This window comes from Caloenas nicobarica, chromosome 3, assembly GCF_036013445.1.
Source record: "Caloenas nicobarica isolate bCalNic1 chromosome 3, bCalNic1.hap1, whole genome shotgun sequence".
Lineage (NCBI taxonomy): Eukaryota > Metazoa > Chordata > Aves > Columbiformes > Columbidae > Caloenas > Caloenas nicobarica.
Window position 1 is genome coordinate 48,340,787 of NC_088247.1, and position 12,564 is coordinate 48,353,350.

At 35.1% G+C, this 12,564-nt stretch overlaps 1 protein-coding gene across 3 annotated transcripts in view; it reads left to right on the forward strand.

The window, feature by feature from the left end:
• Nucleotides 1-12,564, forward strand: part of ARMC2 (armadillo repeat containing 2) — a 66,392-nt gene that overhangs the window by 22,926 nt on the left and 30,902 nt on the right. For all 3 annotated transcript variants that reach the window (XM_065631312.1, XM_065631313.1, XM_065631314.1), the window contains 5 exons: nucleotides 888-958; nucleotides 4,595-4,687; nucleotides 7,218-7,393; nucleotides 8,664-8,766; nucleotides 11,211-11,434. In XM_065631312.1, coding sequence (XP_065487384.1) covers nucleotides 888-958; nucleotides 4,595-4,687; nucleotides 7,218-7,393; nucleotides 8,664-8,766; nucleotides 11,211-11,434 — 667 coding nt within the window. The remainder of the gene's footprint in view (nucleotides 1-887; nucleotides 959-4,594; nucleotides 4,688-7,217; nucleotides 7,394-8,663; nucleotides 8,767-11,210; nucleotides 11,435-12,564) is intronic.

The window sequence follows — 12,564 nt, forward strand, 5'->3', positions numbered from 1 at the left end:
TTGTATTGGTACATGAACTGCAAATGGAATAAGAAGTATTAATTTAAACATACACTGAGAATAGAAAACATAGATAAGACTTTTGTCTTCAGTACAGAATTTAAAGGAGGAGAGATTCCTGTTTAATAGCAAAGAGCGTCTATGTCTTGTTTAGTTCTCTTAGATCAGTGCTGCTTGAGTGCGTAGCTGGGCAAACAGAATAGATTTATCACAGATATATGTAGTAGTTTCCTGTGGCTAAAGAAAGACTAATCATATAATCAGCAAGAATTAGGGCATTATTCACTGTTGCTTTACAAAGAAACGTCAACATACATGTTTCTTACACTAACAGAACTAGTGACCACTGTGCAGTTAGCAGTAGTGCACAGACCTGAAAATGCTACTGTTTTTACTGAAGGTTACTAAAGTGTTTGTTTCTTTGAAAATTCTTCTCATTAAAGCTTTTAAAAGTGTTAATTCTATCAAAAGAGATCACTGTCTTTGTGAATGGGTGATCTTACAGTTTTAAGCTAGTTGAGTTAATATTCAGTTAATGAAACTGATGATAAAATAAAAATTGGCTCTTTCTCAGTTAAGTTTGGTTCTGCTTTAACTTTTGTTGTACAAGTGGAAATGCTTTAGGTTTTGTGTTCCATAATGGTGACCTCTTGTGGTGTAAATATGTCAGCATTTCTGAAAGAGCTTTCTGTAATACATGCCGGAGGGAGTTTTATTTATATGTCGTTTTTAATAAGCAGATAACCTACTAACTTAGTAAAATAACTTATAATCTTTTCCGATTAGTTATTAATATGCAGATCTCATACTGAGAGCCTGCGAAGAAAGAAGCATTTTGAGCATTCTATTCTGATATATTTTGTATGTGTATGTACTGTATCTTTTAGTGACCAAATGAAAAAGCCTGGCACAAGTCCATCATGGCCAAGGAGTACAGGCTGGAAGACAAGAGTAACAGGTACTTCATAAGGCATTTCAATCTCTAGTCAAAAAATGTGAAATACAGTCAAATAGAAATAATCTAAATTTTATGATTTGAAGATCTGTTTCTTCTTTAATCACTGAACAGTATTTTAGTTTTCTAGATGTATTGGGTTTTTTTTTTTACTGTTGTTACTGAAGAGAAACAATATTCAAGGGATCGTAACTCTAAAAATCTGTTGATTTTATCTCATTTTTCCCATATGTAGGCATAAGAATTTGCCAGTCCATTAACACCTTGTTTGCCCATCACTTTTTGTAAACTGGCATAGTTGCACAGAAACTAATAAAGTTATGCCAAGCTATATTATCTGAAGATACAGATTTTGGGTTGCCCTGTAGGGATGCATTTTGCTAGTTTTACATAACGGATTTTAATTAATTTTTCCTCATAGCTGGCCTGTTTAATACATGGCAAGTGCACATTTGAGAGTCTGCTACAGAAACCTGAAGTTTCTACTCTGCTATTATTATGTCTTATTACTATTTTTCTAGAACTGAAAAGTTGCGTTATTTTGGATCATTCTGGTGAAGGCTGTAGTGTGTTCTGCTTTCATTTCCTCCAGAGGAACTAAGAGTATTTAACATGTCATGGGAGTTAGTATTCCGTGGGGCTGTATTTTGTATGTTTATAAGCCTTGTAATTTATTTGTGCTATTGAAAAATCATGTGTGTTATTAGTATTGTTTCTTTTTATATCTGCTTTTTTTAACATTATGTAGCTTCCTTACTTAGTGCATACTTTATCTTTAATCTCAGAATAAACAGTGGGATGGCAGTAGGAAATCTCAGTTTTTTCTTCTCTATAGTGGGGTCCTGGAAAGAGTGTTCATTTACGGATTATTCCTATTTTCTGATATGACTCGTGTTTATATTTTCACATTTTAGAGAGGAGGTAAACTGTTTTAATATTTATGTATTCGTGGCCACTCAGTATTCCATGAAAAGGCTAAACATGATAAGTCAGGCAGTACACAGCTTTTGAAAGCTCAGTGTTGCTAAGGCTCTTGTATTTACATGCTAAAAACAGCAACCAATAAATTTAGACTGATTAGTGATTTTTTTTTTTTTTTGACCAGAATGCAAAGCTGTGGTTAAGACCTGTGAAAAACTGAGACAATGAACTTCAACTTGCTGAATTCTTTTGCTTGATTATTTTTGCTGTTGAATTTCGATTCGCTCAATTGTAAGGTTCAGGACAGCTTCTGCAATATTTTAAATACAACTAGTGCCATAACTTTTAATCAGCACTTAAAAAATCTCCCAGGACTGAGACACGTGCAAGTTTATGATGTATTAATGTTGCTTTTCTTTATAATCATGTATTTCCTCTTCATTCTTATTGCTAGGATCAATGTTGTTTAGTAGAAGGTTATTATCTTTTTTCCCCTTGTTACAAGAGATATTTGTTTTAAAAAATTATGCCATTATGGCTTTTAGGTTGCTGTATTTTCCTGATGAATGTGAGACAACTTGCAGAAGAGTGGCACCAAAAAAAATCAGTTGTTTTTGTTCTGAACTAAAAATTGAATAGCTTTTGAAATTTTTTTGTAGTGAGAAGTTTGGTCATATCTGGAAATGCATACATGAACTATTCTGTTTCTTGCTTAATAAAGTTAAGCGTGTGCATAGTTAGAAAGTTAGTCCTGTCTTTCAGTTCGAGAGGTAGCTACAAATTGGGAAGAAAAGAAATAATTGAGTTAATATGTGGGTTTTGTGGCAGGAAGGAACAGTGCAAACTATTCTACTGTTCTCATGTGCTGTGTTCTTACATTATCTGGAGCAGAACTTTCACTTCATTGCAAATGCTGCTTAGTGCTTTATTAATTAAGCTACTCATTGATCTAAATAATACTATTAACTCGTTTGATCTAGAAAATAAAAAGGTCTGCAGATAAGTAACAATAGCATTACCTAATAACATGTACTTATTCCAATACGTATATATACATACACCAACAATATACAGTTATTGTAATAACATACTTACGAGTGTGTTACTTATGAAACAGCAGCATTTTTGTATAATCTGTTGAAATAAATATAATTAATAGATTCATTCTGTGTAAAATATAGGTAGACAGTTAAATTTAATACAGATAGACAAAGAGAGTCTGGATTTTTTTTTTTTTAAGGGCAGGCTTTTAAAATAGTCAGGAAATTTTTAAGTGTTTCACTGTTCCAAGTAATGCTTAGTAGACAGTAACTTTTTTAAGGTCTGAGATACTGTCCTCATGAGGCAAACCCTTCAATATCAGTGTTCTCATATAGTACAGTATTTTTTTGTGTTTGATAGTAAGTATGTTAAAAATTTACCCTGTCATTTAAATGCAAAAGCTAGTAATGAACAATAGGAGACACTTTCTGACAAATCTGTTACTTTAAAAGTTGTATATGTTCTGGTCTTAAAGGCTTTCTTCATGTTTAGTGGAGTTGTGTTTCTTTTATTTTCCTATTTAAAAAACAAACAAAGAAACAGCAAACCAAACCCTGTCTTTATAACAACAACTTTGGTTGCCTGCAAGATAAGGAGCTTGACCTCATTTTGAACTCCAAAAATATGCCTACATGCACCTTGTAAGCAATTCTTAGATCCTTTAAAACTCAAGTTGTGCAGAAACTCTTGCTCTCCAACTGTAGTGGGCCAGTGGTCAAGACCAGAATTCTGTTACTTCACACAGTGCCAGGTGAATGTGACAAGGATGTTCAGCAAGTCGGAATAATTCCCAGTAATATTGCATGCAGATGAAAGTCAGTCCTGGAATCCGTGTTTTAATAAACTGTGTTTCACCAACTCCCTTGTCCAATCTGAAAACAGATCCACACTCCCAGTCTTGTTTCCAGAAGAATTCCAGACTTCTGATTTTTTGCTCTGCCAGTTTTTAACTTGTTATTTGCTGTCACTGTGGAGGAAATTTGTCGAGAGTGACCAAGAAAACTGGGAGTTGCTTGCCTTTGAGTTTTTTGACATGTTTATTGGAGGAAAAATATCAGGTATCTGTAGTTTGCTATTCATTTCCCAAGATGCTATGTGAGGAATTGTTTAATGTAACAAGGAATAGGAGGGAAACATGATTTTTACAAAATTAGAGTTGAGAAATTCTCAAAACTAATTACATGAAGTGGTTAGAATTGCTAACAAGGCCTAACTGACCAAAGAGTCAGTTAATGGAGCTTGGTGTAATATTGTGCATGTGTACTAGATAAAATTGTAGAATCCTAGAGGATTGTCTGTAGTATGGGTAGTTTTTAACACAGAATAAACTGTCACATGGACACAGAACTGAAAAATAGTAGGAGATGTTGATGTAAAAGTAGCCATTACCTTCCAGTTCAGCGATCAAATGAAACATTAATGTCAGCAAACAAAACCAAATCTGGCTTTACATATCAAAACATTTATGCATCTAGATTTGTTTGGAACTTTTTTATTTTGAGAAAAGGTAAATAAAAACAAAAGGTTGAATAGGTAGAATAACCCAGAATATAGCAAAATGTTACATTTTTAGATTTTTTTTTTCTGACTGATGAATAAAGTATTTGTAGCTATTTATTTTTGTAGAAATTGAAACCTTCACTGACTATGTGCTTTTGTTTTCAATGTATTTTGAAGGCTTAAAGGATGAAACAACAATAGATAAATCAGAAGAGGAAGAAATCTTTTGGCATACGAAGATTCTACCAATTCTGCATGAACTGGAGAAAGGTGGGTCACGCTGTTCTGGAAAGGATGTATTTTCCACACTATTTCCTGCAGTAGACATGAGACTCGTTCGTGTTTACTACAAAAGAATAACAGTAGTTGGACTCTGTCATCTTTTATGCTTTCATATGTTCAGTGACTTTGCCGTGTAGAACTGGCCTGGGCAACTGTCTCTTGGTGGCGCTGCTTGAGCAGGGGGCTTGGACCAGGTGACCTCCAGAGGTGCCTTCCAACCTCAACCATTCTGTGATTCTGTATAAAAAAAATACTGTTTTAGAGAAGATCTCGTCTAATTCAGTTACCTTATTTTAGACAACATAGCTCTGCCAGCTTAGCAGTCAGTGATAAGGTAATAATTTTAAGAATAAAGTACTGCACACATTTACTGTTTTAAGCATAGAATGTGTGTTGTTGAGTATGAAACACCTGTATAGCACTGATTTCCAAAAGATATCATTATTTTAAAAAGACAGGATTCTCATTCCCACATCCGTCACTGGTATGTAGAAAAACAGCAATCAGGAAATTTGAAAACAACTGTGCAACTTCACATTTTCTTTCCTTAATGCTGAGATTGTCAAATATGAGCCCCTGAGTTAGGGTTTTGCATAGTGAGATGTTCTTTATAGGTAAGCAAAACATTATTTAGAGGTAAAATCTAATCACGTGTTTCCCTTGTCATGAATGTAACTAGGGAAAATCAATTTTCATGCCCCTTTTCCTCAGTCTTTACTTGATTTGGTTAGTGTGTTGGGGTTTTTTTAGCTTTTAAAAAAACTTGATTATGGCCTAGTTTTTCTAATAATAGATGAAATCATCTAATGATTCTTTCTCACTAGTAGTACTACAAAAACCTTAAAGTTAAGAGTTCTGCTGCTGCTTGACTATTCACACAGATTGTAACTGAACTGCCTCGTTTTCTGCTGCAGCTGCTTGTTATATTGCTTTATTTAGGCTGCCTACTGCACAATGACTGTTTCACCTATCAAAATGAATATTAGAATTTCATCATTTTAGTGTTTTGAGTGGATCTGGTGGTAGTTCAATATTTTTTCAATTTGTGTGCAGTCACTTGCTTCGTATCTTTCAGCTAATTCACTGCACCTGCATTTAGGTCACATTTGTTTTTTTATGTTTTAATAGAAAAGCCTTTTTCTTCCCCTTTCTCCCTCAAAAATATATGCAGAAAACTTCAAAAATCTGAAGTTTAACCTGAAACTTAAGTATTGTGTAAAATCTTACGAATGTCATGCACTTGAGATGGTTATGTGACAAAAAGAAATAGAACCACAAAGTGTCTTTTTCTAGAGGAGCAAACACTTAATTTTGTTACATTCCAGTACTCGAGGGAGGATAAGCTTCAAAAATGCCCCATGGGATGAGCAATGAGTAATTTTTGTTGATGTTAATTTTCACGAAATGGAGTGGAGACCTTTCAAGTTTGGTTCCTTGCCACTCCTGTTTCACTGCTTACTGGAGCAGAGGGTTTGGAATCATCTTAAAATTTATGAACTTTTCTGTCATGATGGGAGCAGAAATGGAATAGTCATTGCTTTTCCTTGAGTATGATGACTGCAAACCGAGATCTTCCAGGCACTGCTCAGCATGAGAAGTGAGTCCTTCAATGGGCCTCCAGGTTTGGAGCTTTAGATATGTTTTCTATTGTAATTTCCTGTCCATCTATATTTCATCACAAGTGTTTTTCCTCCTTGAATATGGCTCTATTTCAGCTGTGCAGTACATCCTGAGTAAATGCAGAGTCGATACAGGCAGTTCAAGTGGGTTTATATGGTATTTTAGTAGTGTCACCTTATAGACAAAAGCAAATATAAGAAAAGAAAAAAAGCCCTCACTCTTGAATTTTAAAAATAGGCAAGACTTTGCCTTTTCTATCTAAAGTAAACATGTACATGATTCCATTGTATTGAGATGCAGGTTTTGTAAAAGTTTACTGCAGGGGTTTTTTTGTGTGTCTTTTAAATAGTGTCTAAGAGATTCAGACTAGGAGGTAGATGACTTTATCAGTAGGCCAACAGTCACTCAAATATATCTTGCACATCTACTATGCATTGGAGAGTTCTAACGAGTTTTTACATTCACTTGTTTTTAATCCCAGCAAGGTTTGATGTATTAGGCTATGTGTACAGGCAGAAAAATATTCCTTAACTGTCTCTCTTTCGAATGTAATGTTTGGTGGGGCTCCTTAAAGAGTATATTCAGATTCACAGTTTCCTGGTAGACATTTGGTCAATCTGATTATTAAGTATTAAAGGTGAGTTTCATTTTAGCTTTTGATATTATTTTGGCTGTGCGATTGCTTCGCTTGAACCTCACCTTTTTGAAAGAGCAGCATAAAACTGTTTCTGAGGATTGCGTTATCATTCTAACAGATTTATTGAGCACCTTTTTTTGTTGTTGTGCAACCCATTCTTTATTTTGTTCTCGCCTGTCTTTGTCTATTGAGATGCTCTGGAAAAGGTGGCACGGATAATTATTCTTTATTTTTCCCTCCCTACCCACCCCCTTCAAGTAGAAGACAATACAGAAAATCTTTGTCTGGCTTGCACCAAGCTCTATCAAGCCTTGAGTGAAGGAAATATGCTTGGAAAAAGATTTAAAAGAAGAAGTGTGCTTCTGAAGACATTGTATAAACTTGTAGACATTGATTCAGATCCACTTTGTCTGAAACTGGCAAAGATTATTCTGGCTGTAAGTGTCTTAACATGCTGTTTGGTAGAATGTGAAGCTCAAAATTGTGAATTACAACTTGCATTTAGTTTTTCATGTCATACTTTTAAACTGTGTCGAAACTAATCCTTTCCTAAACACCATTTCTTGCCATACAGATACTGGTCTCCAGACTGGCACTTGCTGGAGCCAATTTTTTGCAGGGAAGTTACATCTGAGAGAGAAAGGAGGGCTACGAAATAGCATAGTTGGTGTATGGTGGCGGGAATATTGCTTAGGCATGGAAAAGAGACAGTGTCCTACGCTGTGGTACACGTGTAGGGATTTAAACAAAACAATAATTAAAAAAAATACACATGGAAAGAAAGGAAGCTTAGTTTTTTAATAATATCTTGACTTTATTAACCTTTATCTGAAAATACCAAAATGGGGTTTTTTGAAAGTAAGTGTAATGATCTGTTTCTCTAGTATTTCTGGTTAAAACTCTCAATTAATTTGGTGCTTTTGAACCTACTGGTTCACCTTCTACTAAGCATGTGTGGACGATCACTGGTGAAAGGATGCAGACTAGCATTGTGTTGTAGATGTTTTAGTAATTTGTGTGTGTGGAGGCTTCTCCTTTAAGGTAGCATGTGTTACTTTAATCAGAAGTTATAATTATATATTCAGCTATTACCTAGATGTTAAATGGTGCTTATAAAAAAGTTCTGTTACAGTTATTTTTGGGGGAATCTTATAAAAATCATGAATGAGAGAAGAAATTGCCCTTGAAATGCAGAGGAAGAGATTTGTTGTTGTATTTTTAACACTTTTACTTCCCTTTCATGAGCTCTCAATGACCATTAGTACATCACAAGATCTTATTTTCTGATGTTTGATAATAACTGCCATCCTGACATGTACTGTTGTACTGGACTTCTTTGTGATATGGCCATAGATGCCAAACCAGTGAATCCTACGCTGAATTTCTTTGTAAGAGTGAATTAGGAAAAAAAAAAGGTGCAAGTTACTGATATCCTACCTGCAGAAAATACGTTAAAAGCTTATACATCATCTGTTATTTTAAAGTCAGCACAATTTGCTAAATAGAGCTTAAGCTAGCTAGGCTTCAGAGTCCTTTAATTCTGCAAACTTTTCTGTTTGGCTCAGTGTACAGTCAGGGCTTCTGCTGGAATTTAACAGTTTTGCGAGAATACAAGTTTGCCATGGTGTCTGAACTTGTAAAAAGTTATGGTGCATTTTTGAATGTAGATTTTAGATGCGATTTTTATGTCTTTTACTTTCTTTGCAGATGAAAGTGGACGGAAAAAATCTTCTCAGTGTTTGCAAGCTTGCATTTAAAATTTGCAGGAATGAAGAAAATGATGGAATCATTCAAAATGATAGATTGCTGGGTATGTATTCCATTCTTGTATATAAGTTAGATGTTGAAATTCAATAGTTAGATTGATCATCTTTCAAGAAACATTCTCAAAGTTAACTTGGGCACACCCTACAGGTTGCCTACTAGGTCAAACTAACAGTCCATCTAGTCCAGGACTGTGTGTCCAGCGATGGTGACGGGATGCTGTTTAGGGAGAGCATGGAGGTCTGTATGTTTCCTGTGTTCTGTTTCCCCTATACTAACCCAGCATCTGGAATTGTTACATTCTATTAGGGACATTAGATGGTGCATCCCTGCCTAATCCTTTTTAGTCTCTGTTTATAGATCCTTTGTTCGTTAACTTGCCTAATTCATTTTTGAACTTTCTGATTCTGTCTGCCTCTGCAGTCTAATAGAGCAACAAGTTCCAGAAGTTCTCTGTCGACTGTTTTAAACCCATCTACTTTTCATCATGCCCCTGCTTGTGGTTTTGCAGGGTTTGTAAGAGTTTCTGCAGTCAGCTTGCCCTCCACCTTCATGATTTTTTAAACTGCAGTCATATCACGTATCTCTGCCTTCTCCTCTTCAGCCTGAGGAATCTCAGCCTTTTAGCTCTGTCTCCGAAAGGATACTGTGTCATTCCCTCTGCTGTTTAGTAGCCTTTCTCTATACGTTCTCCAGCTCCAGTAGATCCTTTTTGAGATGTACAGAACAAAACTGGCTGTGGAGGTCAAGACGTGTCTGCACCAAATGTTATTGAAGCAAAATAATGCTGTTTGTGTTGTTGGCCATCATCAGGAAGGATATTGAGAACAATCAGTGGCTTTTTTAGCCAATGGTTTTGGAGAATTGTCAGCAATGGCTCTAAGATCTCTTTCGTGATTGTAATTTTGTGTCATACACACACACTTTGCAAATATGAGAAATATGAAGAAAATGGCAGCGTATGATAGTCAGTATCGACTGATGGCTGTTCCTTTCATTAAAACTTCAGTATGTTTTATCAATGTAGGCCTTGACCTTGCAAGTGCTTGTTGCGTGTGCATAAGTTAAAGCATATGTATGTATCTGCTTAAATAGATGATGAGAGTAGTCATGAGTTTTAAAGTTTAGTATGTGAGTGTTGTCAGAGGTAAAGACTGGATAAGCCTTTCCAGTAGTAAGATCAACAGGAACGGACTTGGAGAAAAGAGAGCAGCTCAGATGACTCAACTGACTTTGGATACTGAAAACTACAGTCTTGTAGCGATTCACACTATACAAAAATCTGGTCAAGTTGAGTGGCTATGTCTGTGGAAGCATCGGGTTTTTTGCTCTCATTTTCACCTTCACTCACTTTTCTTTCACTTGCTCTTCTTTCCCTGTATTTTAAAAACTAACAAAGGAAGGAATGTTTTTGGTAGGGGGTTGTTTGTTTGTTTATTCACTCTTTATGGTTTGGACCCACCTTATCCAGGCTGAAGACATGAACCTGGGTCGTCATCATAATCACATCGATTACTGTTGCAGTCCCTGGGTTATAGATTCCGTTTTTTTTCTTCTGGCCCTGTGAACAGCTCCAGTAGAAGAAATAAATTAACCATTCATCTCAAAATAGCTAGATACTGAGAAGGGCAGTTGGTGAGGGTAGAAGTTTGGGCACGAGCTGGCAGTGTGTGTGCTTTATCCATATACGCCCTAATATTATACTTGAGGAGAATTTCAACTTGAGGTGAGACAGGAAAAACTTCATAAATCTCTTAAGTTTAATGACATGGAAAAATGTTCAGTTCACCTGGATGGAACACAGGAAGCAAAAGTAAATGTATGTTTCAGTGAGTTACTAGAAATTCCAAAGTATAAAATTGGTTAGGATTACTTATTTATTTAAGATACACCCACCCAATCTAGAATATCTCAGTTGGACTGTGAAAGATACACTGGGCTTGTGCTAACAGCAATTAACATTTCAGATACCTGGCAGTGGTAGCATAAAGCAAAAATTTTACAGTAACTTTACGTACATAAAAAGTAAATCTAAAAAGGCTACGAGTAGACTTCAAATGTGAGATTTTAATTAGGCACCTGTGCTTTTTCATGCTCCATTTGAGATACCTTAAGACATTTGATTTTTAAGGAAGTCATGGGAATAAACTTATTTGGAATGTGTAAAGTTTAGTACACAAAATTCCAGGCATACACAGGATTTCTGCAAATGTTGACTGAGGATTTCAATGATTACTGCTATGTGTTTACAACTGGTGCTGGTTCTTTAAGCCTGGGAGAACAAAAGTCAGGCCCATTCTCTTATTCATCAATAATTGTGTCTTGATTTCAATCCAAATACCCAATTTTTCTAGCCCACTTATTAGAAATGTATAATAAAGAGTCAATCTGAGTGAGGTTTTTTTTTTCCCAGTTCATCTCTTCAATGACTGAACTATTTCAAATACAAATGTTTATATTAGACTTTCTGAATACTGATTTTCCTTTTAGATCATTTGTTGGAGGTCCTGAGAACTGAAGATCTACACAAAAACCATGAAGCCCTCTTGTATTGCATGGGAGCTGTAAAATTCATGTCTGGAAATGCAGTACTCCTTAATGAAATGGTCAACAAAGGAGCTATTGAAATGTTTCTGCAATTAATGAAGCAGATTAATAATAATACAAAAGAAAATGACACATGTTTCTCGAAGTTGGGCCATCTATTAGTCCAGGTTAGTATTTACTTTTTTTCTAAAAGTACACACTTCGAGGACAAATTAAAAATTTAATTAGAGGAGATAAGCTAACCCTGCGTGCTACTGACAGAGTTGTACCTATATTTGAATAGGCTTCTTTTTAAGAAGTTTACATGAAGTTGTTCAGGACCTAGGTTATTGTAGACATTTTTGTGTTGTCAATTTTAAAGGCTTTAGAAATTCTGAAGTTAATAGAAATATTTTTAGGTACCTAATAAAACCAGTTTCTTCTTATTACTTTATGATGCTGACAATGTTCTCGATATTATAGTAAATAGAAAAAAAATGTGTTCACTGTCTAAATTATTTGAACTGAAATAATAAATAAAACCCAGTTCTCCAATACTCTAGGAGACTACCGAAAGCTTTTTATTACAAGCATAATGCCTTTTAAAAAATGCATATGAAATACAGCTACATTTTTTTGACAAAGTGTTTTTGAAGAACTATCATTTAAGGATAAGGTAATTGTAAAAGCCAACAGTTTTTGAAACTTTTTGAAGGCAGCAGGCTCAAAACTATCTTTTCACTTGTGAAGTACCTTGATGGCTATGAAAACTAATCCTTTGCCCTAAAACTGTTTAAACCTTAGTGTTCTAGAAAGAAAAAAAGGTTATGTAGCTAAATCCTAAGTTATACATAGGGGGTTTTTGTATTTGTCCAGGATTTTCCGGGCAGATTCCTGGCTTTTGTCTTCGAAATTATTGATGTAAAGATTAGTGAATGGTATAATTGTAAGCTTTTGAGACTTCACAGGAAAATAAATGGGACAGTTTTCTGAGGCAGTGTTTACACTAAATTTCTCTACCTAATATGCCAGATTTCTTTAATTGTCTACTAATTTACAAACAAGAGATTTTATGCCACTTGAGATTATGTGAGAAAACAGATCGCTTGCATCATCACATTACTATTACTGATTTTGGCTGGTTATTTTAGTGAAGCTATGAGGTGTGTCTCTCCAGAATAGGGTGTACAATCTTAATACAAACATAAACAGATTGGGAGATGCTACAAAGCACTGAGTGAAATTATGTGGCTTAATACTTACATTTGGCTAAGGAAGTCCCAAAGTGGCAAATTGCTGAAGACTGGGAGAATATATG